The sequence below is a fragment of the Pelodiscus sinensis genome, chromosome 22 (genome assembly GCF_049634645.1).
Source record: "Pelodiscus sinensis isolate JC-2024 chromosome 22, ASM4963464v1, whole genome shotgun sequence".
NCBI classification, from domain to species: Eukaryota; Metazoa; Chordata; order Testudines; family Trionychidae; genus Pelodiscus; species Pelodiscus sinensis.
Window position 1 is genome coordinate 4,316,268 of NC_134732.1, and position 26,860 is coordinate 4,343,127.

A 26,860-nucleotide genomic window follows, 5' to 3' on the forward strand; every position below is an offset into this window, starting at 1 on the left:
AACAGGCAGACAGTCCGCAAGGGGAGCTGTTTTTTAAACTGCTCCGCTCATGGATCAGCTGCCTCTGTATCAGAGGCAGCAGCATGGAGTGGCAGGGCGCTCCTCGGGAGCGGGGCCAGAGCGCACTGCCTGCCGTCCCCATCCCCAGGGACTATAGACTCATTGAGTAACCAATAAGAATTCGTGAGGTTACTCGACTATTCAGTTAACCGATACTAACATCCTAGAACAGGGTGGGTAACTGCTGAACAGTGTGATCTGTTCCATTCCCTAGTCTGTCTTGTCTCCTCTGTGATAGTTAGATACTGTGGTGAGTCATCCTCTTGTGAGCTAGCTCTTGTTTGACTGGCAAGATCAGAATGGTTATATTTCAAGGGAGCTAACCTCCCCTCATAGTGGAGGGTTAAACTTTTTTTTTTTTTAATAAGAGCCATAAATGATTCAGTTGTGCTGAATTTCAACCTAGTAATATTTTAAAATTACTAAATTAGTCCCTGGCCTGAAAATAATTCTCAAAATAGAGAGTTAAACTTTTCAAAATATTGATCTGAAAATGACCAGATTGGATTCAATAGATGTATTGTTATTTTGGGGGCAGGTGAGTTGTTTTTTTAATGGACACAGGCTTTCTTCTAAGGCCTTCTTTGTACTCGGAGATGCACAGTATGGTGTGAATTCTAACCTGTTTAGTTAAACCAGTGAAACCCACAGTGTGGATGCTCTTATTCTGAATTTAAAGCAGTGTTATATCTATCTTTAAACTGAATTAAAAGTCCCTCAGTCAATATAAACCAGATTTAAATTGCACTGGTCTGTGTGGGATAATGCAACAGGTTAATTAAATCAATTTAAAATAGCATTTATAGTGAAACTGGTGCAAACTCTGAATGTAGACAAGGGATACAAATTTCAAAAGCACCTAAGTGACTTGGGGGGGGGGGGGTCTCAGTTCTGCATAAAGCCATTGGGATGTAGGCTCCTAAATCGCTTAGGTGCCTTTGAAAACTTTAACGGAGGTCCCAGGCCAGTGTGGGGAGGCTGTGGAAATGGGGCAGAAAGAAACTTGATAATGGGGTGGGGGTTAGAACGGAATGCACCCAGATGGTTGGCCTGGAGGAGGGGGATGGGGTATGCATGAGATAGAATGTGCCTGGCAAGTCAGAGTACATTTTGTAGAAGAAAACGTGTGCTTGCTCCAAAAGTTGGGCTTTCTTCCAAATCCATCTCAAAGCCATCACCAGGCAGCTTGGGTCTGAGGTGGACATCTGGATGCCTTTGGTTTAAGACTTACCAGTGCTCAGAACATGATACCCACATGTGGGAAGAGAGCAAACATGGTGTCTCAGCCTTCTGCCAAGTCAATTCAGCCTGGAGTTCCTGTATGGGACTTGCTTGCAGCTTATGCTTCTGTGGGAAAGTCCAGCAGAGAGAGGATTCTGAGGCATACCGTGTATTTGTCTAATCCATGGTATTAACACACCCAGGCCTCGCTTGCTAATTGGTTTCAGATGATACTGGCCCTGGCTGATTGAGGACCAGTAGACACCAGCGGTGATGCAGCAAGTGTTCCCAAGGACAGTACAAACATTGTTTAACCCTTTAGCTTCCCAGAAGCAGCCAGTGCAAAGAAATACAGAGAAATTATCATGCCTTGTGTGAGGAAAGCTCCGATATATAAATACTCCCCAGGATTCCATTGTGAAAACCTGTGGGTGAGTTCACATGTTACACACGTGCTAATTGCAGCAATTTCATCACCAGAAGAGTTTAGGATTGTGCCCCTTGTGTAAATGAGATGAGCTGAAACCGACCGTATGAGGAGGGCTGTTGAGTGCCAGCTTTGTCCACATATTTACCCTGGATACACCATCACTGGACCTAACCATGTCAGTTACACAATCAAGGGCTCGCATTCCTGTACATCCAGCAGTGCGATATAACCTAGAGAATGTAGTCTCTCTTCTCAGTTCTGTCCCTGGGAATTGGGGCCGGCTGATGCTCAGAGTTGTTGAGCAAATACAACTCCCGTGGATTTGGCTGAATAGGGGCATCAGCAACTCTAAAAATGAGCTCATAGGTGTTTGCTTACATCAGTTACAGCCTCTGTGCTATCAGGCGGGCAGACTGGAAAACAAGAACTCCACTTTATTAATGGTTTCGAGACTGACGCATTGGTTTTGTTCCACTGTGGGGATAAACTGGGAATTTTCAAACTTTCATAATTTTTTTTCATGAAAAATGAGAGTCTGATCTCAGAGTAGACCGGGGTGAGCACATGCAGATGGGATGTGGGTTACACATGGAAAACTCCATTCAGGATGGAGAGATGGTCGCGTGGTTAAGCTTCCCATCCAAGAATGGGGAGAACAGTTGATGTAGAGTTCATACTGCATGGATGAGGGTCATCATTGTGTTTCCCCTGGAAACCCAACAGACTACGTGTAGTCTTTTTTATAAAGTGATTTTTTTTTTTTTTAGTTTGTTCCTGCTTTATCTAGTAAAGGAGCCACTTCTTACTTTTCTATAATGCCTGATAATTTTCAGGGTCTTGTGTCTGTTATAGGCCGTGTCTATACTACAAAATTAAATTGACCTTACTTACGTCAGCATCCAGCCACTGCTGTAATTCCATCGCTTGTGCAGGTCTACACTTTGCTCCTTGTGCCGGTGGTGTGTGTCCTCATCAAGAGTGTTTGTGTCAGTTGTGCTGTCTGTGGAGCATTGTGAGATGGCCAGTAACTGTGATCACAAGCAACACTGTGTCTACACTGGCATTGTATCGACCAAACTAGATTGACCTGATTCTGTGCCACTTGTGGCGTTAAGCCGACTTAGTGGATCAGTTACATTGCTGGGTGTGAAATTTAAATGTGGGCACTTCCATAAGTAGGTTAACATAAACGGTTTTGTGTCAACCTCACTTTGAGTGTAGACCAGACTTTACTTGGCGAGTTCGTTAAAATGGAGAAGAATACTGAGTACACACACCCTGGACTCTGTAAGATAATCACTTGCCCTGATGGCATGTTCCAGGGCAGCATTTTTAATAAATTCATTTTTCATTAATGATGGGATCCCAACCTGAGATAATTAAGCCTCCGCTGGTGAGAGAGATTCAAGTTCCAAGAGCTCTTCTTCACATCTGGGAAATGAACTCTGAAAGTTTGTGGCTCGAAAGCTTGTCTCTCTCGCCAACAGAAGTTGACCCAATAAAAGATATTGCCTAAGAGTAAACACAGTGACTCTAAGATCCTGGGATCAACATGAATATAACGTGGTCCGTCATTAGTGTGCTGAGTATATGAAGTCAGTAGAATGTCTGAGTTACTAGGTGTCTACATTTTATTTTGGGGAGAAAACAGTGGGGGAGATATGTACATAACTTAGGCAATCTCAAAAATATGGGGACCCCTTTCTGTCTTCCCCCCTCTCTCCACCTTGCTTGATTATTTGTCAGTTTCTGTTTGTTTATTGCTAGATTAGCCAAATAGCCCATCATAAGACGGGATTTTCAGGTCTCTCCTCCACGTCGGTCTTCTTTCCTGAGCCTCTGGTCTCTCACTCCGTCTCTCTCTCTCTCTTTTCCTCCTACTGCCTCCCTCTCTCTCTCTCTCTTTCAGCTCGCCTTTCTCTCTCTGTCACTCTCTTTCTCTTCTCCTCCCCCTCCTGCCTCTCACTCGGGGGACCGCGGAGCCCAAACGGCTGTTTGGGCTCCGCACTCCCCATGCTGCATGGGGACTGTGGAGCCCAAGTGGTCGCTTGTGCCACTTGCTCCCCCGCGGCGGACCGGCTGAGTGGCGCAGAGGTCAGCCGAGCGCCACGGCGGGAGGTGAAGGGGGGTGGGGCGGTGATGTTCACAGCCAGGGGGCAGGGCCTGCAGCCGCTGTCACGCCGCACGTCACTGCCCTGCCCCCATTCGCCTCCCGCCGTGGCGCTCAGCTGACTTCTGCACTGCTCAGCCGGGCCGCCATGAGGGAGCAAGCGGCCGTTTGGGCTCCCCTGCGGTGGCTTGGCTGAGCGGCGCAGAAGTCAGCCGAGCGCCTCAGCGGAAGGCAAAGGGGGGCGGGGCGGTGACGTGCATGGCCAGGCTCCGCCTCCCTTCCCCTCCTGCTGTGGTGCTCGACTGACTTCGGCGCTGCTCAGCCGGGCCACCACGGGGGAGCAAGTGGCCGTTTGGGCCCCACACTCCCCATGCAGCACGGGCCACCCAGAGGGAAAAGCCAGCATTTCTGCGTTACAGACTCTCAGACACTTGCCTACTATATATATGACTAGCACATTAGCCCGTCATAAGACGGGATTTTCAGGTCTCTCCAGCACGTCGATCTTCTCTCCTGAGCCTCCGGTCTCTCTCCTCCTCCTCCTCCTCCTCCTCCTTCTACCTCCCTCTCTCTCTCTAAGTTCTCCTCCACCTCCTGCCCCTCTCTCCGTCTCTCTCTCTCCTCCTCCCCCTCCTGCCTCTCACTTGGGGGACCACAGAGTCCAAACAGTCACTTTCACCACTTGCTCCCATGAGGCGGCCTGGCTGAGCAGTGCAGAAGTCAGCTGAGTGCCACTGCGGAAGGCGAAGGGGGGCAGTGATGTTCACGGCCAGGGGGTGGGGCCTTGAGCCGCTGTCATGCCGCACGTCACCACCCCGCCCCCCTTCGCCTCCCACCATGGTGCTGGGCTGACTTCTGCGCCACTCAGCCGGGCCGCCACGAGGCAGCAAGCAGCCGTTTGGGCTTCCCCATTGCAGCACGGCTGAGCGGCGCAGAAGTCAGCCGAGTGCCGCAGCAGGAGGCGAAGGGGGGCGAGGCGGTGATGTACATGGCCAGGCCCCACCCCCGGGTATGTACGTCACCACCCCGCCTCCCTTCCCCTTCCACCGTGGCACTCGGCTGACTTCTGCGCCACTCAGCTGGGCTACCGCAGGGGAGGAAGCGGCGCAAGAAGCTGTTTGGGCCCTGCACTCCCCATACACCACGGGCCGCCCAGAGGGAACAGCCAGCATTTTGGCGTTACAGACTCTCAGACACTGGGCTACTATATATGTGATGTCTGGCTATTCAAGATCTGTTTTAGGGTTGTGGAAATACGGCTGCCAGAGTCCATTAAGTAGTTTAAGAGCATCCCGACATGGAGCGCTATGGTTCTCCTGGTAGGAGAGCAATGCTGGGGAGAGAGTAGATTAACACACATAGATGGACACACCCACCCTTTGTGTGTTATTCATGATGTGTCATTAGATCTGATGCTACTATGTTGGATGAAAGGACTTGGCTGAGGAGAATACAGGGGAGATGGGAGGTAGAAATGGGGCTTTAAAGGGGACCATCGGCCCTTCCTTTTTAATCTCCTTTTGCTGTTGAAGGGAGTGGAACGGTGTTGAATTGCACTTAGGAAGCAGGATTGCTCTGGGCTGCGAGGTACAGTGCATATCTGTCATTGGGCACCCTTGCCCTGGGCTCTGTTTAAATGAACCCTTTCTCCCGTCTGAGCACACCCTCGCTCCAGGAGGACAGTGGCACAGCCGGGAGCAGAGAGAGCTCAGGGTCTGCCCTTGGACCACCATTTCCTTACCCGCTCTGACATGTAGATACACATTGGCAAAGGCTTTTTGGCTGAAGAGAACAGCCCAAAATCTGTGGTGTGCTTCGACGCCCCGCCTCGCTGCAGGCTGTGCTTCCATTGAGGAAAATGAGAGCCCTTGTCAGGACTAGCTTTGTGGTAGTGAAGTGGGCAGGGCTACGTAGCATCCCTTGAGTCTTATGCCAACGGCACAATCTGCCCGTTCCACTCCCCAAGCTTAGCTTTACCCGGCTGGACACGATGAAGATCTTGGTGCTGACCTGTCTGCTGCTGACTTTGCAAGCAGCTCATGCTGCCACCGGCTTTCCTAAGGTAGGGGAGTAATTTGGAGTGGGTGATGATCTCTGTAGGGACATCTCGCCGTTGGGGGCATAGCTGTAAATCATTAAATCATTTGTCCTGGTTGTTCAGGCTGGTTGGATTGCAACTAGTAAAGGCTTTTAGCATGTGTCCTTTTCCCCCCATATCTTCATCCCTTCAATGATTGATGCGTGTGTCTCTGCAGAAGACAAATTTATTTTACTCCTTTCCATAGTGCCTGTCTCGGTTCCATTGAAGATAAGGAAATGCCACAGTTAAATTGTTAAAGAATGTCCACAAAAGAGAGAAGTGGCTTGGGGTTAAACAGCACAGAGAGTGCAAGGAAAGTTTATATCCTGCCCATAAATCTTCTCAGGCGAGCAACTGGGTGTCATTCTGAGGCTCTGCTTCTAGCCTGCTTCGATGTCAAACCAGAATCTTCACTCCTGGCCAACCTCCTGTTTTGAACCTGGCTTCTCTGGATTCAAATAATTCATTCGGAAGTGATTTTTATTTAGTCTCTGTTTCGAGCTGGTTATTCGCAAGCCTGGTTAGCACAGAAAGGAGGAAGCTGGAAGGGGTGTGAGATGTGCTCCAGGGAGGTGGATGACTGGGAATTCTGTGCATCAGACAGCAACGTGGTATTGACCTTTCTGCATTTTAATTGTGGAAATGCTGTTTCTAACTGTATGGAATTTAAACCGATTTCAGCCAGATCCCTGACAGGACAGCCCTTCCACAGCTTCCCAGCTGAGGGATTTACTATTTGGCACCAAGTTTCAGTTGAATTTCCTTTACATAAATTGTGTGTGTTTATATTTAGTAATCTAGAAACCCAACCAACTCTGCCTTCCAAGGAGCAGTCTGGGTGGAGCCCTGTAAATCTGTGGATATAAAGCAGCTCATTTTTTGCAGATATGGATGAGGATGCAGATATAAATTTTGTATCTAGAACCCTGCAAATTTGTGGATAGCCGCTTTATATCCACGGGTATCCACATCTGCAGGTGTCAGCACAGATAACCGCGACTCATTTTCGCAGCTACAGATGCAGATGCCAAATTTTTATGTTCAGGGCTCTCTGTATTAGAAGAAATCACTGATGCAGGCATGTTCCCTGTTTTCCCAACCACACGTTGTCTGTAGAGATCATTCAAGTGAGTCATTTGCAGTTTAATTTTGTGGTTTCATTTAGTTCTTGAGGAAATGAACATTGGAGTTGTTGGCCAAAAGTGCCTCGAACACACTAGTCTTTTGGGGAAATCTTCACTGGGGATTACTGTCATATCTAAACTCTGCTCAAAGCAGGATGAGCTAAGAGAGAAGAAAAAATGCCAGTAATTGTCAGAGCCCTACTTATACTAGTGCTTCCACTATGGGCAAAGTTCTGCATATACTGTCCTGCTGTGTGTGGAGACTTCCTGAAGAACAAAATGCATCTTCACGGTGAGCTCTCAGAATGAGATAGAAGTGGGGTGGTTGTTATTTTCGTTGGTAATTAACCAAGGCTTACTTGTCGTGAGCAACCAGTCTGAGTGAAACAAGTTTCTCTAGTGAGCATCGATACTTTTTAAATACTGCACCGTTTACCTTAAGCAACCCCAAAAGAACCCCTAAAAATTGGTGTCAAGTATCAGAGGGGTAGCCGTGTTAGTCTGAATCTGCAAAAGCGGCGAGGAGTCCTGTGGCACCTTATAGACTAACTGAAGTGTTGGAGCATAAGCTTTCGTGGGCAAAGACCCACTTCGTCAGATGCATGCACGAAAGCTTTGCTCATGAAAGCTTATGCTCCAACACTTCTGTTAGTCTATAAGGTGCCACAGGACTCCTCGCCGCTTTTCCTAAAAATTGGTGATTTATGCAGAATGATATGCCACAGCCTGTAAATTGGGAGCCACTGGAATTACACTAGGGTAAAATTTGCACAAGGAGAGATTCATACCCAGGATTGTGGCTAATCAGAAACATTATGACAAGATGTTTTTCATTGAAAAATGCTGGTCCGTCAAAATCAGACCGTTTTGTGGGAAAGGGTTGATTTTGATGAATTTCTCAACTTGAGCTATCTTTTGAAAAAGTTTTGTAATTGTCAGTGCTTCTGTCAACATGTTGGAAATGAATTTTTTTGTCATTTCAGCTTGAAACCAATTTTGTTTGAAAATGTAAGCTAATTATAGTAATATATATTTTAAACCTGACAGATTCAAAACAAAATGTTTCCATTCACTGGAACTGAATCCCCCCACCTCTCATTTTCAGATCATGAACAATTTTGAGACGTTTGACTTGGTCCTGATTTAGAAAGGGCAACATTTTCAAAATCTCAGAAACATTCCTGGCATGAAAAACTGTTTCCTTAGGCTGTTGGTGATATTTTAGGGCACGCTGCGGAGGCAGGAAGTTGCCTGGTAAGAGTTGTCTTCTTTAGTTTTCTCTGTAATTGAGAGATCGCCTCATTGAACTTAAAAGGGGATGTTTGTGTTAACCTATCAGCAGGGTCATAGCTATTGATGGACAACCCCCCTCCCCCACCCACTGTTACTCTGCTTTCTTGGGACTCTTAACCTGCTCTAACACTAGCATCCTTCCCACAGCTCTGTGTCTGCAAGTGAGTGGGTTCTGTTTTCCTTCCTCCTTGTTCCAATTTCTCCCCACCCTCTTGTCATGTTAAATGAGGTACCACATTCTGGAAGTTTAATTCTCTGTTTCCTCTCTTTATTATGCCACTTGCTGTTTGTGACAGATTATTTCAGCATTTCTAAAGAAGCAGTAATGGGTCTGTTAATCAAGACCAGGTGCCTAGCAAACAGTTGAGCCAAATGATGTTGCCCGCCTGCTCTTCTAAAAGCAAGTCCCTGATCTATGCCGATGGGCTGGAGAGGATCTCGTGTACGAGAGAGTGTCCCCATTTTGCAACAGTGGAACAACGCTGATTGACTCTGTCTACACTAGCACTCCTGTTGTTGCTGTCGCCAATGGAGCTTCAGCTGTGGGCGATTTTAAAGGGCCAGACAAGTGTGGGACTTGGTCTCCCTCTAGTGACTGCTCGAAGAGGGTTCTGATTATGATTTATTATTTGTACTGTGGCAGTCAAGACCAGGAGGACTTAATGGTGCTAGGAGCTCTACAGTCACAGAACAAACAAACAAACCAATATTGCCCCTGCACCAAAGTGCTTACAGTTAGAGCCCTGCAAATCCAGGGATCCACCGGGTTTCCTCATCTGTGGATGCGGCGGCTAGCCTCAGATCATTTTTGTGGATTGCGGGTGGATCCGGACACAGGTTTTGAATCTGCCCAGGCCTCTACTTACAGTGGGAGACAACAAGCAAATACAGGGGAGAACAAGGAACATGCTGGGTGTTGTTTCTGGAGAGAGGACTTGACTTGCTGAAAATTCTACAGTGAGGCCTCCCTGTCAACCAAATCTGGAGGCAGTGACAACACCCCTGAATATGAAGTGTAGCATTCCTTCTAATTTAGCTACACCGCCTGGGGCTGAACACCTTACTTGTCTGGGGGATGGGGGTGTTTCTTTGTGAGTTTGGAACTCTTTAAATGTTGTGGCTTCTTCCCCACTCCCCCCCTGTAGCTGTACGGGGAAGGCTGAGGTAGCAGGACTCCGTCTCTCTTGTGCTAGGGAGCTGAAAGAACAGTTGCTGGTTGCACTATCCCAAAGGGGGCAGTTGACTGTGATGGGCTAATCCAGAATGAAACCCTTGCTGGTTACCATGTGTAATTCATTCATTTGCCTCGAACATCCAAGTGCCTGCGCTTCCTCCTCTCTCTCCATCTCCCAACGTCCTTCCTGGCTGCACCCTCAAGGAGGTTTGCGGCCTAGAGTGTTATTCCAGGGGCTGTTAAAGGGAAGAGAAAGTTGCAGATTGAGGGCTGGGCGTTTAGCAAATTGCCCTTAATTGAAATGTGTCTCTGGGCATGTGACTGCGCAGGGACCACAAGGGGACTTTTACATGCTTTGAAAGTTGTACCTCAAAGACTTTGGGAATGGATGTATGCTTCATTTAACTCCATGGACTTCGGTTTTCCTCTTGCACCAGGGTTGGATTCCCATCCTCAGAACTCTGGTCCCTGGCTCCCCCCACAAAAATCAGTGTTTAATTTTGTTTTACCTTTTTGTTCAAGGCTGATAAAAGAAGGGACTACATGGTTTGTCCGCGGCCTTGAATGTCACTTGGCATCCAAAGCATTGACCTTTATCAGTTTTTTAAAATCATACTCGTGAACTATTGAGCTCTAGATTATGGCTCCTTGGCTGGGATGTTCCATTTTGCTCTGAAATTAGGGATAAACTGGCCTCCCCATTAAACCAGATCAACCAAACTGCTCAGCAACTCTGCGTAATCAAAAATAAATGAAGCAACTGCTCCATGCTGTGGTTACCCAGCCGTACCTGATGCCCATCTCATCGTGGGCGAGGGAGAAACAGTTGGACCTAAAACAAACACGGGTTGATTTTGGACCAACATGGCAACATCAGGTGTTTTCAGAGGCCTGGAATGCCATCAGAGAATGCTCTGTCTGGTTGCAATGGTTACAAATTACGTTTCTTCTTCCTCCCTTTCAGGGCTCAGAATTTACCTCTTCGGATTTGGCCCTGAGGAGAAACCTGACCTGGGAGACTCCCCGAGACAACCATAGTCCTCATCCCAATGGAAGTGCCCTCACTTCAGCTCTGTCTACCAAAGGGCTCTCTGGTGAGGAGGACGAGGAGGAGGAAAGCCTTTCTATTCAAGAGGAAGGCTTTGAGCTTTTGAACTCTACCTACAATAAAATTACAGGACCTGGCAGGCCCGGGATTGGCGGAAGTGAGTTGGAGATCACAGAAAATGCCAGTGATTCCGTTACCACGGTTACCTCAGTTCCTCCCTCTGGGCATCGAGACGCTCAGGTGGCTGATGATCACTTTGTCCTTTTGGGACCCTCCCCTAAAGTCAGCAGACCGGCTTCCAAGAAAGACCACGTTTCGAAACCCCAGGACGAGAACATCACCACAGAAAAGCTGAAGGGAGACTCAGGCTCTCGGACCTGGTTCTCACCCAGCAAACCAACCGATGCCATCATAGACCTAGACAATCCTTCCATCTTCTCCAAAGTGTCTGCAGAGGTCAGTCAGGCAGCGGCCTCTGCAGGAAACATATCCAGGCCCCCCTCTTCTGAATCCCGTAGGGAGGCGGAGGCACCTATGGGTGGAGGAACCCTAGAGAGCCCTTCTAAAACTTCCCTAAACCCCGAGGATGCTGTGAAACCAGTGCATAACACAGGGGCCATGCTTCGGGAGAAGACAGGCAGTGAAGCAAAGGGAAGTGAGGGCCATGACCAGGGAAGTGCCTTATGGACAGCAGCAGATGGACAACAGGTTCGAGTGAAGCCAGGACCCCGTGGGCCTCAAGGACCACCAGGTTTGCCTGTAAGTGGAATGAGGTGTGTGTGGGGGGGGGGGAGGGGGGTTGTGTGAGGGAACGCTGCTGTGTACAGTGGGGAATTCTCATTTGCCATTCGTGAAGCAGTCAGAAGTTACAAGCAACAGGCAAAGGCACCCCCTTCCAAACAACAATACGTGCTGTTGGGTGTGCAGGGGACTTCCATTGCTAGGAAGACTGGACTAATGGGCAGCCACCGGAACAATTTTTGGAGTGGGGGTGCTGAGATGCTCCCTCCCCCCCTTACCTTAGATGCCTATATACAAATGCGAGAAGTATGGGTAATAAGCAGGAAGAACTGGAATTGCTAACCAATAAATACAACTATGATATCATTGGTATTACAGAAACCTGGTGGGATGGGACGCATGATTGGAATGTTGGTATGGAAGGGTACGACTTGCTCAGGAAGGACAGACAGGGAAAAAAGGGAGGAGGGGTTGCCTTGTATATTAAAAATGTACACACTTGGACTGAAGTGGAGATGAATGTAGGAGATAGCTGTGTAGAGAGTCTCTGGGTTAAGCTAAAAGGGGTAAAAAACGAGGGTGATATCATGCTAGGAGTCTACTACAGGCCACCTAGCCAGGTGGAAGAGGTGGATGAGGCCTTTTTTAAACAATTAACAAAACTATCCAAAGCCCAAGATTTGGTGGTGATGGGGGACTTCAACTATCCAGACATATGTTGGGAAACTAACACAGCGAGGCACAGGCTATCCAATAAGTTTCTGGACTGCATTGGAGACAACTTTCTGTTTCAGAAGGTTGAAAAAGCTACCAGAGGAGAAGCTGTTCTGGATTTGGTTTTAACAAATAGGGAGGAACTAGTTGAGAACTTGAAAGTGGAAGACAGTATAGGGGACAGTGATCACGAAATAATAGAATTCATGATCTTAAGGAAAGGTAGAAGGGAGACCAGCACAATTGAGGTAATGGATTTCAGGAAGGCAGATTTTGATAAGCTCAGAGAACTTGTAGGTAAGGTCCCATGGGAAGCAAGACTGAAGGGAAAAACAACTGAGGAGAGTTGGAAGTATTTCAAAGGGACGTTGTTAAGGGCCCAAAAGCAAACAATTCTGCTGTGTAGGAAAGATAGAAAATATGGCAAAAGACCAGCTTGGCTTAACAAGGAGATCTTGCATGATCTCAAAATAAAAAAGGAGTCCTATAAAAAATGGAAACTAGGACAAATAACAAAGGATGAATATAGGCAAGCAACACGGGAATGCAGGGGCAAGATTAGAAAGGCAAAGGCACAAAATGAGATCAAACTAGCTACAGGCATAAAGGGAAACAAGAAGACTTTTTATAAATACATTAAAAGCAAGAGGAAGACCAAGGACAGGGTAGGCCCACTGCTTAGTGAGGAGGGAGAAGCAGTAACAGGAAACTTGGAAATGGCGGAGATGCTCAATGACTTCTTTGTTTCGGTCTTCACCGAGAAGTCTGGAGGTGTGCCTAACGTAGTGAATACAAGCAGAGAGAGGGTAAGTTTAGAAGATAGGATACACAAAGAACAAGTTAAAAATCACTTAGGAAAGTTAGATGTCAGCAAGTCACCAGGTCCTGATGAAATGCATCCCAGGATACTCAAGGAGCTGATAGAGGAGGTATCTGAGCCTTTAGCTATGATCTTTGAAAAATCATGGCAGACAGGGGAGATTCCAGAAGACTGGAAAAGGGCAAATATTGTGCCCATCTATAAAAAGGGGAATAAGAACAACCCAGGAAACTATAGACCGGTCAGTTTAACGTCTGTCCCAGGGAAGATAATGGAGCAGGTAATTAAGGAAATCCTATGCAAACACTTGGAAGGTAATAAAGTGATAGGGAATAGCCAGCATGGGTTTGTGAAGAACAAGTCATGCCAAACTAATCTGATAGCTTTCTTTGATAAGATAACGAGCCTTGTGGATAAGGGAGAAGCGGTGGATGTCATATACCTAGACTTTAGTAAGGCATTTGATACGGTCTCTCATGATATTCTTATTGATAAACTAGGCAAATATAACTTAGATAGGGCCACGATAAGGTGGGTGCATAATTGGCTGGATAACCGTAGTCAGAGAGTTGTTGTTAACGGTTCTAAATCCTACTGGAAAGGGATAACAAGTGGAGTTCCTCAAGGGTCTGTTTTGGGACCCGTACTGTTCAATATCTTCATCAATGATGTAGATATTGGGATAGAGAGTACGTTTATTAAGTTTGCAGATGATACCAAACTGGGTGGGGTTGCGACTTCTTTGGAGGATAGGGACATAATTCAAAATGACTTAGCAAGTTAGAGAAATGGTCTGAGGTAAACAGGATGAGGTTTAATAAAGAGAAATGCAAAGTGCTCCACTTAGGAAGGAACAATCAGTTCCATACATACAAGATGGGAAGCGACTGTCTAGGAAGGAGCATGGCAGAAAGGGATCTAGGGGTCATAGTGGACCACAAGTTGAATATGAGTCAACAGTGTGATGCTGCTGCAAAAAAAGCAAATATGATTCTAGGTTGTATCAACAGGTGTGTTGTAAGCAAAACTCGTGAAGTCATTCTGCCGCTCTACTCTGCACTAGTTAGGGCTCAGCTGGAGTACTGTGTCCAGTTCTGGGCGCCACATTTCAAGAAAGATGTGGAGAAATTGGAAAGGGTACAGAGAAGAGCGACAAGAATGGTTAAAGGTCTAGAGAACATGACCTATGAAGCCAGGCTTCATGAACTGGCCTTGTTTAGTTTGGAAAAAAGAAGATTAAGGGGGGACATGATAGCGGTTTTCAAATATCTAAAAGGGTGTCACAAGGAAGAAGGAGAAAATTTGTTCCTCTTGGTTTCTGAGGACAGGACAAGGAGTAATGGGCTTAAAGTGCAGCAGGGGAGGTTTAGATTGACATTAGGAAAAAATTCCTAACTGTCAGGGTGGTCAAATATTGGAATAAATTGCCAAGGGAGGAGGTGGAATCTCCCTCTGGAGATATTTAAGAACAGGTTAGATAGACATCTGTCAGGGATGGTGTAGGTGGAGCTTGGTCCTGCCTTGAGGGCGGGGGGCTGGACTCGATGACCTCTTGAGGTCCCTTCCAGTCCTATTATTCTATGATTCTATGATCTCTGTCCGCTCCCCTCACAGCCCCTTAGAGCTAGGGCTGGCAGTTGGGGGTGCATGCGGGGCCAGTGGTCAGGATCCTGGGCTCAGTAGCTGGGCAGGGCCGCATGCGGGGCTTGGCGGTAGCGCCAGCAGCTGAGCAGGACTCGGGGTCATCGGCCAAGCCCCTGTGCGCGGGGCCGACAGCAGAGCAGGACTCGGGGTCATCGGCCAAGCCCCTGTGCCCGGGGCCGGCAGCAGAGCAGGACTCGGGGTCATTGGCCAAGCCCCTGTGCGCGGGGCCGGCAGCAGAGCAGGACTCGGGGTCATCGGCCAAGCCCCTGTGCGCGGGGCCGGCAGCAGAGCAGGACTCGGGGTCATCGGCCAAGCCCCTGTGTGTGGGGCCGGCAGCAGAGCGGGACTCGGGGTCATCGGCCAAGCCCCTGTGCATGGGGCCGGCAGCAGAGCGGGACTCGGGGTCATCGGCCAAGCCCCTGTGCATGGGGCCGGCAGCAGAGCGGGACTCGGAGTCATTGGCCAAGCCCCTGTATGTGGGGCCAGCGGCAGAGCGGGACTCGGGGTCATCGGCCAAGCCCCTGTGTGTGGGGCCGGCGGCAGAGCGGGACTCGGGGTCATTGGCCAAGCCCCTGTGCGTGGGGCCGGCAGCAGAGCGGGACTCGGGGTCATCGGCCAAGCCCCTGTGCATGGGGCCGGCAGCAGAGCGGGACTCGGAGTCATTGGCCAAGCCCCTGTATGTGGGGCCAGCGGCAGAGCGGGACTCGGGGTCATTGGCCAAGCCCCTGTGCGTGGGGCCGGCAGCAGAGCGGGACTCGGGGTCATTGGCCAAGCCCCTGTGCGTGGGGCCGGCAGCAGAGCAGGACTCGGGGTCATCGGCCAAGCCCCTGTGTGTGGGGCCGGCAGCAGAGCGGGACTCGGGGTTATTGGCCAAGCCCCTGTGTGTGGGGCCGGCAGCAGAGCGGGACTCGGGGTTATTGGCCAAGCCCCTGTGCGTGGGGCCGGCAGCAGAGCGGGACTCGGGGTTATTGGCCAAGCCCCTGTGTGTGGGGCCGGCAGCAGAGCGGGACTCGGGGTTATTGGCCAAGCCCCTGTGTGTGGGGCCGGCGGCAGAGCGGGACCCAAGGTCAGCAGCCAAGTAGCTGTTTGTAAAATAATCACTCCTACAATAATTCTGTCTCAGTCACAAGACTTATTCTGCTCAATCTCCCCTCCTCAGACAAAATATCACCAGGCTATTGGGTCACTTGCCGTTTAAATGTGGGTCCATTAGGCTCCCTCCAAACCACTTTCCTTCTGCTGCGGTTATTGCCTGCAGGACTAGACCAGTGAAGAGAACAGAAGACCCCAAGAGTCACCTTGTTCACACAACTCTGGACAGTGCTGCTGTCTTGCCCTCAGAACAGGGCGACAAACACACGCAGAGCACGCAGCAGAATGGCCGCTCCATGCTGTCTGGTGGGCATGGCCTCGCCTGGGAAAAGCCAGCGTGATGAAAGCTGGTCCAGCGCCCTCTGCCCCTGAGCGGTCTCGAAAGAGGGAGTTTGCCGGAGCAGGGGAGGTCAAGCCTCAAGTTCTCCCAGGGCTCCCCTCCTGGCCACCGGCCCAGCCAGTGCACGGCCCCCGGCTCACTGTCAGGGACCCGCTCCGGCCGGCGGGGCTCATCTCCCAGCCTCAGGGGCTCCCTGCTCCCAGCCGGCAGAGATCCCCTTCCGGCTGCCATGGCTCCATGTCCAGCCCTGCTCTGGCTGCCGGACCGCTGGCCAAGCTCCCTGCCCCCAGACTACTGGCCCTGCAGGCTGCCTGCTGCCAGACCGGCTGAGCTCCCAGCCACTGGCAACCTCTGTGGCTGGAGCTCTCTGGCCCAGCAACATCTGTGGTCCTACCAGACCATGGATATTGCTGGAGCAGAGAGTCTCAGACCACAAATCAGCAGTAGAAGACAGTTGCAAGTTTCCTGCAAAATGTTTTAGGAGGAGAAAAAGTGGTATTTTATTTTATTTTATTTTATTTTATTTTATTTTATTTTATTTTATTTTATTTTATTTGTTTGCTGTTTGTTTAGTAGAACTGCTCTTTTGTGAAAAACAGCTCTTATTTGGCTTTCATCCCATTTATTTTCCACTGGAAAAGGGAGAGGCACAGAAACCCCCCAAATATCTATTTGCATTGAAATGACCATAAAACCATCTACTGCTGAAAAGATGTTTCAACCAAACTATTTCGACACAGTCTCTATGTCCCTTGTGGGCCACTCTCTTTTGTTCTAGAGCCCTCTACAAGCAGGTCTGGTCTGGAGTGTTTCATCCACTTGCCTGGAGTGGCGAGGAGTCCCGTGGCACTTTATAGACTAACTGAAGTGTTGGAGCATAAGCTTCCGTGGGCAAACACTTAACCTGGCTTTTAAGTATGATTAATTTCAAGTGTTTCCTTTTGTAAATCTGAAGCTTCGTAATTGACCTGTGTTGTTCCCATTTCTCCCTGGGGTGCCGCGCTGCCCAGCTCCGCTAGGTGGTTTTACACATGCAAACCTCACCGGAAGGTTGCTGAAATGCCCCCGGGCTCATGGTGACTAACGCAAAGAAGTGATGGATTTTTCAAGTGTTTAAATGTGTCCCAGAACGCATTACATCTGGGGGGAGGGGGGATCTCCTAAGCTGGCTTTAGGTCTGTGCCATTGCTGAGGGCCCCACACAACGCACAAGCCCCTGTGAGTCCGGCAATAAATTCTGCACCTCCGAATTTGTCTGTCTACTGGTCCAGGTGTCTTGATTCTTGCTGTAAGTTCTCCTGGCTCTACCCGGTGGGTGCTGCTCTGCTAGGCCTGCCTCAGTGCTCCAGACTCTCCTTTCTTGCTTTATCAATTGCACCGCTGTGCCCGGCGCTTTGCAGAAAGGCGAAAGAGCCGGTACCTGGCCAGAGGAGCTGCAATAGATGTGACAGGGGTGATGTGAGGAGAGGTGGCTCTTGGCCAAGAGGGAAGGAGGGAGACAAAGCAAAGCTACCAGTCCGGTGCCCAGCATGGATTGTGTTTGCACCTTTCTTTTCCATGCAAAATTTCCATGTGGCGGGACCGGAGAGGAGAGGAAAGCTGAGTGCTGTTCAGGACAGGGCAGGGCTTTCCAGGAGCAGAGTGGGAGTTAAAGGAGAGAGTGTATCTAACCACCACCAGGCAGATTTGAACCTGGGATCTCTGAAGCTTAGTATAGGAGCTGCTACAGCTTGAGCCAGGGCCGGATTAAGGGTGGAGGCTAGCTGGGCAGCTGCCTGGGGCACCAGTCTATGGGGGTGCCGGATGGCAGCTGTAAGGTGCACAGCGCGCCGGGGGGCGGGGCCGCACATGTGTCACGTGCCCACTACTCAGGGCACAGGAATAGCTCAAGCCGGCCCTGGCTTGAGCTACAAAGCCAGCTGGCTCTCAGCCTATGCTGTAGAGGTTCTCTTGTCCTTAGCTGTTGCTGTGGTCTAAGTGCCACTGCATGGGACAGTGACCCACACTAGGTGTGTGGGTTACACATGCACAGGGGCAGATGACTCCCCAGGGGCCGTGCCGAGGAAGAGGAGCACAGCTAAGTCCTGACTGCTCTTGTGTTGGTGCGTAGCCAACGCTGCCGTTGCAGAGACAGGCGTGGGATGGACGTGCGCACGTGGCAGGGTTCTATCAGCTGGAACGCAGCTGAGCTACCCTGTGCGGAGGAGCGAGAGAGTTTTGCCGGCTGGAAGGAGGCCTGCTAATGCTTGGGACCAAGTTCTTGTCTCTGGGGCAGTGCCCGGGGAAAGTCTGCCGCCTGGCGGGGAGTTGGACCATTGATGTCTCCAGCAGAGGAGTCTGTCCCGTTCAACCGTGCTGGCTCTTGGGGCCCAATTAAACCCGTAGAACTAGCCTAGCGAGAGCAGAGGGACAGGGTTAAAGTGCTGCAGGTCCCAACCATAGCACCGTGGAGGAAAGCAGAGATGCTCGTTGGTGAACACCGCCGGCAGGAGAGCTGATTGGTTGGTGCTTGGTAGGACTGCATTTGGACTTGGCTCTGTGCTGCATCCGAAGGCAAGGCTGGGCCCCGCAGGGGAGGGAGGAGATGCTGCTGTGTGTGAGTGGGGGAGGGCCCTGGAGAGTGAGTTGCAAATGAAGTCCAGGGCTCTGCGTGCACTTAGAGCTAGGGTGGGATTTTCAGCTCCCGTGGACCCACCCGGCTGGCGCTAGTGCGCTGCAGATGGCATTGCAGCAGGCAGTGGTGAGCGGCCGTATAGATGAGCTGCCCTGAGTGCGTAGCCATGGGGGTTTGGCCGGTGCACACTTGGCATGGCTAGCCCATGCTGCTGCTCACCGCTGCCTGTGCCACGGCAGCTACACTACTCTTTGTAGCTGATGAGTGACACCCCAGCTGGGAATCACACCCCAGTGCTGAGGATAGACCGTCCCATAGGAGCGAGGCCCAGAGAGGTGGAGGGACGTTGCAGTCAGAGAGGGGAGCCACCCAAAAAGAACTAGATACATTCCTGGGGGTCAGGTCCATCAGTGGCTATTAGCCAGGATGTGCAGGGATGGGGACCCTGGCCTCTGTTTGCCCGAGGCTGGAAATGGGCGGGAGGAGAGGAATCGCTTGATGATTCCCTGTTCCGTTCATTCCCACTGGGGCCCCTGGCATCGGGAACAAGCTGGGCAGAGGGCTACGGGCTTCCCGGGGCCAGCAGTGAATGAGAAATGAATCTGCGTCTCATTTGTACGTGATGCCGAAGTCTGGGTGGTGGGTCGGTGCCCTGGCAGGGGAAGCACCGCAGAGCACTGATGTTAAGTAGGAGTCAGGGTGGCTTTCCCATGGCATTAAGGTGGCTACCTAGCTTGTGAAAGAGACGCTTAGAGCAACTGTTTAGGGCAAGAATTCAGATGTAACAAGGTTCTTAGTATGTTAGCTTTAGCTGGCGTTCTTTTGTTTGTTTGAACTTAGTAACTTATTTTGAGCTGACTCTTCACTTGCAAGCACTTAAATTCTACTCTTTATACTTATAATAATCAAAAGTGTTGTATTAAGTCCAGTGTAAATAATTGTTACTGGGGAAGAGGGGGGGAAGGAGACTAACCACTGTGCATCTCTCTCTTTCATTGTTAAAGGGAGCTTTCTCTGCATAAAACTTTTACACCGAGTAAGGCGGATTTATTTGGGGTTTTGGTCCCCCTTTGGGGTCTGTGTTCCAGGATGCTGAGCCCTTATGGGGGAGCCTTCCTAGAGCTAAGCCGGTTTAGTGTCTGTGTGGCTCTGCAGGGGGGCGGTAACCCCAACTCTGGGCCTTGCCTGGGTGAGCCCAGAGTTTCTGGCCCAGCAGGACAGGATGGTGGGGAGCCCCAGATGGCTGGAAGACGAGCATCATTGGCTTGATCAGCATAGCAGGGGACAATCCCAAGGGTACTTCTGTGATCTAACCCATCACTGGGGGTGTTCGTTTGCTGCTGCTGTTACTCAAATTTAGCACTAGCTCTTTAACGAAAAAGGCATAGAATCCTAGGGTTGGAAGAGCCCTCAAGGTCATCCAGTCCAGCCCCCTGCCCAAAGCAGGACCAACCCCAATTAAATCATCTCAGACAGAGCTTTGTCAGGCTGGGACTTAAAAACCACCAGGGATGGAGATTCCACCCTGTCCGTAGGGAACCCAGCCCAGTGCTTCCCCACCCTCCTAGGGAAATAGTTTTTCCTAATATCCACCCTAGACCTCCCCCACTGCAACTTGAGACCATTGCTCCTTGTTCTGCCATCTGTCACACTAAGAACAGCCTCTCCCCATCCTCTTTGGAACCCCCCTTCAGGGAACTGAAGGCTGCTCTCAAAGCCTCCCTCACTCTTCTGTAGGTTAAATATTCTGTAGTCTAAGATTTACCCTGAATTCTGATAGAAATACATTGTGTCAGAGGGCAGTATGATTCCATGGGGGGAGCAAAGGCAGAAGCAGAACTCTGGTTTTCACCCAGGAGTTCTCCGTCATTCCATGACATGGACAGTTACAAATGTCAGGTCACTGTGGAAGATGAAGGATTATAGCCCACAATGACACTGAATATGATTTACTGAGAAGAGCATGAGGTCTCTTCTTTAAGAGATTCCCCTGGATCAATTTTCATCTTCTGCTCTGAACTGCTATAGCCCTCATGGCTATTATTCTTACTGCTGTGAATGTGCTTTGTCTTGCTCTGAATGGTATCAATTTAAGAGGAATTTGGTGTGTAAAGGCGAGAGAAATAGATACTGTGAAATTGTAGCTGATGCCATGGTGACTGTTGTACTCAGTAACAACTCCCAAATCCTCACCTCTTTTTGTCCATCATATATCAGGCTTCTTCTCTATTTGTCCGTACTGTTTCCCGCCTGAGATGGCATTGATTTTGTGAATTTATGGTGGTTATTCATTCATGTGAGCTAGGAGAATGAAATTGAATAAGTTCACTGCCAGTCAAAATGTATAGAAAGAGCGCATGCCAGACGTGAACCCAGCAAAATTTACAATACATGCCCATGTCCAAGATGATGGAAGAAGGATTTTTTTCCTCTTCAAAAATGCCAGTTCATTTATGAGGTAGGGGTACAGATTAATTTTAAAACTAAGCAGTGGGTGTGCTAACAATAAAGAATCCGTGTTCTGATTTGCTTACGGTCTAAGTAGACTAGACAGATAGAGGGCAGAAGAAAGGATTATAATCTGAAATGATGCTCAGAGAATAAGTGATTTGCCCAAGGTCGCATAAGAGGGCAGTGTCAGAGTCAGAATATAAACCCAGCCTCCTGAGACATAGTCCAGTGCCTTAACCACAAAATCAACTATCTTCCCCAACTTCGGCCGAGTGGTTTGCTTTGCCCTGGTTGAGAGCGAGGCCTGTGCCTCCGTTTATCTCCCCTGTGTGAATGCAGAGAGATTGTAGGGAGATGTTAAGGCCTTGAAGGGGCTATCCTCTCACTCCTAGCGGGCATGGATACCGAGGTGAGAAATGAGGAAGTCTGGTGATGCCATCTGAGAGAAGGGGGAGGGATGCCTGAGAACAGTGATCATTGGGAGGGGGCAACGACAAAGATGGGGTGGAATAAAAAGCAGGCAGAGGAGACAGAAGAGGAGCAGATGTTGAAGAGAATTTAGAGCTGGAATACGATTCTAACTAGCCGAACTGGCGGATATCTTTTAGCAAGGGATTAGGTGAGAGCAGATCTGAGGAGGGCCCTGAAGGTTAAGAACAAGGAAAACCAGAGAAGGGACTCAAGGAAGACACTGGTACAATTGGAGCCACACGCAAAAGCTTTGATAATCTTAAGCAGTAGGGGGTTGCCTGTGAACAACCTTTGGAGCTGCAGGGGGTCTGGTCTCATATGAGGGAAGAGAGGCAGGTAGCAGCCTGAGAGGGCCCGATTCCCAGCCAGCCACTCCAAGGCTATATCTACACTGGCGTGATCTTGCTCCAGAGCTATGCAAATGAGGCTAAGCGTGGAATATCACTGAGCCTCATTTGCATACCTAATTTTTGCATACCGCCATTTTTGCGGAAGAGGCTCTTGCGCAAGAAGGAGCTGTCTACACTGCCCCTTCTTGCGCAAGAAAAACCCTCTTGCGCAATGCCGTTACGCTGAGTATTTTCAGGAATAACGGCATTGCACCAGAGGGTTTTTCTTGCACAAGAAGGGGCAGTGTACACAGCTCCTTCTTGTGCAAGAGTCTCTTTCGCAAAAATGGCGGCTCATTAGATATGCAAATGAGGCCCAGTGATATTCCATGCTTAGCCTCATTTGCATAGCTCTGGCGCAAGATCGCACCAGTGTACACATAGCCCAACAGTTCAGCTGTACAAGCACCCCAAGCCCTGTAGGAACGTGGAATGGAATTTCCCAGCTCTCGCTTTGGGGGTATTTGTGGAGACAGCATCTCTGCGAATCAGACCACTTCTTAATGCGCACAAGTCGGTAGGCCTCCAGATTGGAGACTGTGGGCTCTAGCTCCCGGATGGCACGCTTGCGGGCGGAGGATAAACTCTTTCAGACTTTTGTGCTCACCGCTCTGAGATACGTTGAGCATCTGTGCGGGGAACCAGGTCACGGAGGATCACTGCACATGCAGCTCGTTAAACAAGGCGTAACTAGCACAAATATGCAGCAGACTAGTTCATGTCCAAGGTTGTTGGGACTGAAAGGCCACCTCTGCTAGCTCTGTTGTGTGTTTACAACTGGAGCCTGCTTTATGTGGTACCCAAAGCCAAAGCTTTCCAATTGCACTTTTAAACTTCATGCATTTTCCAGAGAATCCTAGTCAAGGATGAATTCTCTCCTCCCCCTCCCCGCAAAGGTGTTTCTCATTGAGGGAGAATGTGCGCCATATGATTCTATTTTAAAAACCCTCAAAACTGTTATGCACAGGGCTGGAACGTCTGTGGTTGGACGCACCCGAAGTATGAAACCGTGTGGAATTCACACCTGGATGCTAGTGTTGTGCCAATTCAAAGTTCTGGATAATGGCCATGTCTTCCGAATGATATTTGAGTTCCTTCTGTGCCAAAATAGCGACCCTCTGTTTTGGGCAATATGGACAGAGTAGTTTGATGAGTAATTTCTGTTGCTGTTAGTGGCCCAGGGAAGGATACTGAGATGGACGGTGCCCCTTTGTTTCTTTTTCCACTCCGCATGAAAGGAGACTTTTTTTTTGGCTTGACTGACTGTGTCCTTTATGAGTGCTACTCCCTCATGCTAAACTCTTGGGTGAACTGAGGGGAGGGTGTCTCAGCTGAACGCTTAGTTAGTAGAACATGACTTGCATCAGAGAGCCACCAATCAGGTGTTGGCTTTGCTTGCAGGCTGTGCTCAGTAAAAACATCCAGACCCTGAAAAATGTGTTAATTGCAATTTACCCTCCGAGCTCAGGGTGTTTCCTTCCTGCTGCAGTTGAAAGCACCAGTGTTGTTGTTGCAAGTGATTTTTTTTAGGATCATATCCCCAGCTGGTGGAAAAGGACAACATTGCTTTAATGGTTTTAATAGTGCTACACTGATTCACAGTAGCTCAAGATTTAGATTTAGATGCGGCTAGATGAGTGGTTCTCAACCAGTGGTACACATACAGCCAGGGTACGCAGGGATCTTCCGAGGAGTACATCAGCTCATCTAGATACTTGCTTAGTTTTACAACAGGTGACATAAAAAGCATTAGCAAAGTCAATTCATACAGACAGCAAGTTGTTTGTATGGCTCAATGTACACTGAAATGTGTGTCCAATATTGATATTCCAATTGATTTATGTTATAATTGTAAAGTGAAAAAGAGAAAGTCAGCTACTGTTCAGTACTAGTGAGGCAGGGATACCTGTAGTTTTGTGTCTGATTTTGTAAACAAGCAATTTTTAAGTGAGGTGAAATTTGGGGTCTGCAAGACACATCAGCCACCTGAAAGGGAGGAGTACAGTCATCTGGAAAGGCTGAGAGCCCCTGGAATAGGGACCATGATGCAGAAGTTTTTTCCTTACAAAACAATTGAAAGCACAAATACGCCACCAGCGTCCCCGATGGTATTTGTCCCTGTGCCTTTTCCCGAGCAAGAAGCTTGACAAGCTAAAGACAGGTCCTGTCAAATAGAGGATGGGATCCAGTTTTCCAAGGCTCGAGAGTAGCGTTTTCAAAAGTGACACAGGCGCCCAAGAAGCAGTCACATTGACCATGAGTGGGATTTACACTGCTGAGTAGAACTGGACAGGAACCGCTTTCCTTATCTGTGTGTGTCCACCTCTGTCCCAGCCCTACATAGCCCCTAGCCCAGGGCTTATGGCGCTCAGCTGGCATGTGGGAGACCCCTGTCCAAGTCTTAACCTGATTTGGATCAGGGACTGGAACTTGGGTCCCTCCCACATGCTGAGCGAGTGCCCTGGTTGCTGGGCTGTAGAGGGCTCCCTTGTGCTTTGACTAGAAATTCCATCTTGCACCAAACCTTCCCTTCAAAACTGACCCACCAGTTGGAACAGGAATTTGTCATGGGAATCAGCATCCCCTTACTGCCCCCCCCCCACACACACACCTGGGCTGGGACCACACATAAAACACTGCAGGGCTTCCGTGTGTGGCATCTGTCAACACTCACTGCAGTGGCCGGAGAGGTTCTCGTCGGCAGGCGTCACCGAGAGGTGGTGGCTGATGGAAGACCCATGCAGGGGACTTAGGTCGGCTTAACGGCTTGTTCTTATTCTTATTCTTATTTTAAACTAAGAAAAACTGAATTAAGGCTAAAATGAGTGGCCCTGTGGCACCATAGAGACTAACAGAAACAATCAGTATCATGAGCTTTGGTGGGTAAGACCCACTTCAGTGGACTCATTGGTCGGTGCGTCTCAATGTGTCTTGGCGAGAGCTGGGTAGACATGTGCATGTGCTTTGCAGTCACGCAGCTCCTGTCTGTTACTATCCGATGAGTGGGTCTTGCCCACGGAAGCCTGTGATACCGTATGTATTGTTTTTCGTCTCTACAGTGCTACAGGACTACGCATTGTTTTAAAATTACAGACTAACACGGCCCCCCTCTGAGACTGAATGTGAGTATCCATATGGATTTAATTCAGTTTAATTAATCCACTTTAAAGTGACACGTTTCATTAATTCAGATTAATTTTCGTGAGCGTCCCCCTGAGGACAGGCCCTGCTACAGTCCGTTTCCTCCCAGCCTGGAGCAAGTTCAGCCTGCCAATTGAGTGATCTGCTTTTTAGCCTGTGCTTGCAGTATCTCTGCTTAGAAATTCCTGTCCTACAACCAGCTTGGGGGATCGTCGCAAGTCAAGATTGTCCTTGTGTGCCAGCAACCGAGCCCTTTGCCCAGGTGGAATCGAGCAAACCACACAGCCAAGTGACACAGCTCCTGTTTTTGTTTTTCAGGGATGCCCGGGGAGACATGGACCTCTGGGGCCCAAAGGAGACAAAGTGAGTATGCTGGAAAACGCCGGAAGTTCCTCAGACGTGGTTAGGTTCAGTGGTGAACGCAGCTCTGACATGTATGGGATTAGAAACTGCCTGGGTAGCTTCTGAGATTCCTACTCACCACGCCCCGTGTTCCAGTACTCCTATGAGGATGGCTCAGCTTGTGTTGGGATATTTCCAAGCCAAATTCATGCTTGTGTCTTAAAGCATCTGCTCTGTAGAAGCACGGTGGAGGAATCTCAACTACCGCCAGGTCCCTCACAAAGGAGGACGGTACCGTTCTCATTTCACAGGGGAGGAAACAGACAGAGAGGACAAGTGGCTTGCTCAATACCATCCTGTAGGCCAGAGTCAGGCACGAAGCAGAACCTAGGTTTCCCGAGTCCCAGACTGCACTGCTCTCCCTGGTAGCCAAGGCTCTGTAGGCCTTAGGCCTCGCCTGGTCGACGGTGAAATCAGCAGAGCCCCTGGATGTCATATCAGTGGTAGGGGCTGAAGCAGACGTCACGCCAGTGCTGCTTCACTTTGCCTATTAGATTTGAGACTTAGCATCCCAGGGAACATCTGCACAGCAAAGAGCCCTGCAGCAGCGTGTCTCAGAGCTCAGGTCAGCTGGCTCAGGGTTGCAGGGCTTGTGCTGTGGGGCTACAAACAACCGTGCAGAGCTTCCAGGTCCAGCTGGTGCGCCCCCCTCGCTGGTCCCAGAGGCCAGGTTCTAGCCCAAGGCCGAATCGCTACATGGCTGGTTTTGGTCTCTAGCAGTCGAGCCAGGCTCTGAGGCTTGCTGCTGCACGGGTGGTGGAGGGCAACGTGGTTTGTGTTTTGCTGTGGAGACGTTCCCGCACAGCGCCAAGGCAGCAGGGCGTGACAGACCTATTCCAAAGGCTTTGTCCTGCGCAGGGCTGCTTTCCCCAGCCTGAGAAATGCAAATCGCAGCCCTTGGCACGAGTAAATCCCCATCGTCCCATCCGCCCTGTCTGTGCCCAGTGCTGCGCATGGTGACTTTAGATAAGCCCCAAGATCGTCCTGAGGGGGCCGCAGGGCCTGGGGCAATCTCCCCCCGCAAGGCCCAGGCGCAGGGCCCTGGGGGATCCCCACCCTTCCCACCAGAGGCCCCAGCCCTGCCCTGCCTCTGCTACACTCCCACCCCCAAACAACAGGGGAGCCTGGCGTGGTTTCAATGGGTCGCTCCCCCTTCCCATTGCAGTGCTGGGAGCTGGAGCCTGCTCCAACCTGCCACGCCGCCCTCTCCTGGCCCGCTGCACCCACTTCTCCACAGCAGTGGGAAGCCGAGTGCCCTGGGGGAAGCCGAGTGCAGCGGGCCGGGATGGGGCGGAGCCGAGCAGGCGGCCGGGTGGATCCAGCTCCTGCTGCCGCAGTGAGTGCAAGGGAGGAAGGGCGGCCCCTGCTAATCCTGTGGGGCCCGTCCATAAGATGGTTGGGGCGGCTGTCACAGGGCCTCCAGAAGCACGGAGTCTGGGGCAACTGTCCAGGTTTGGACGGGACGGCTCTGACAAGCCCACTCTCTCTCAGAAAAGGAGGG

At 50.0% G+C, this 26,860-nt stretch overlaps 1 protein-coding gene across 5 annotated transcripts in view; it reads left to right on the plus strand.

Moving 5' to 3' along the window:
- The window catches only part of LOC102452610 (uncharacterized), a 223,612-nt gene that overhangs the window by 90,273 nt on the left and 106,479 nt on the right, over positions 1-26,860 (plus strand). For all 5 annotated transcript variants that reach the window (XM_075905928.1, XM_075905925.1, XM_075905926.1 and 2 more), the window contains 2 exons: positions 10,457-11,299; positions 25,276-25,320. In XM_075905928.1, the coding sequence (XP_075762043.1) occupies positions 10,457-11,299; positions 25,276-25,320 (888 nt within the window). The remainder of the gene's footprint in view (positions 1-10,456; positions 11,300-25,275; positions 25,321-26,860) is intronic.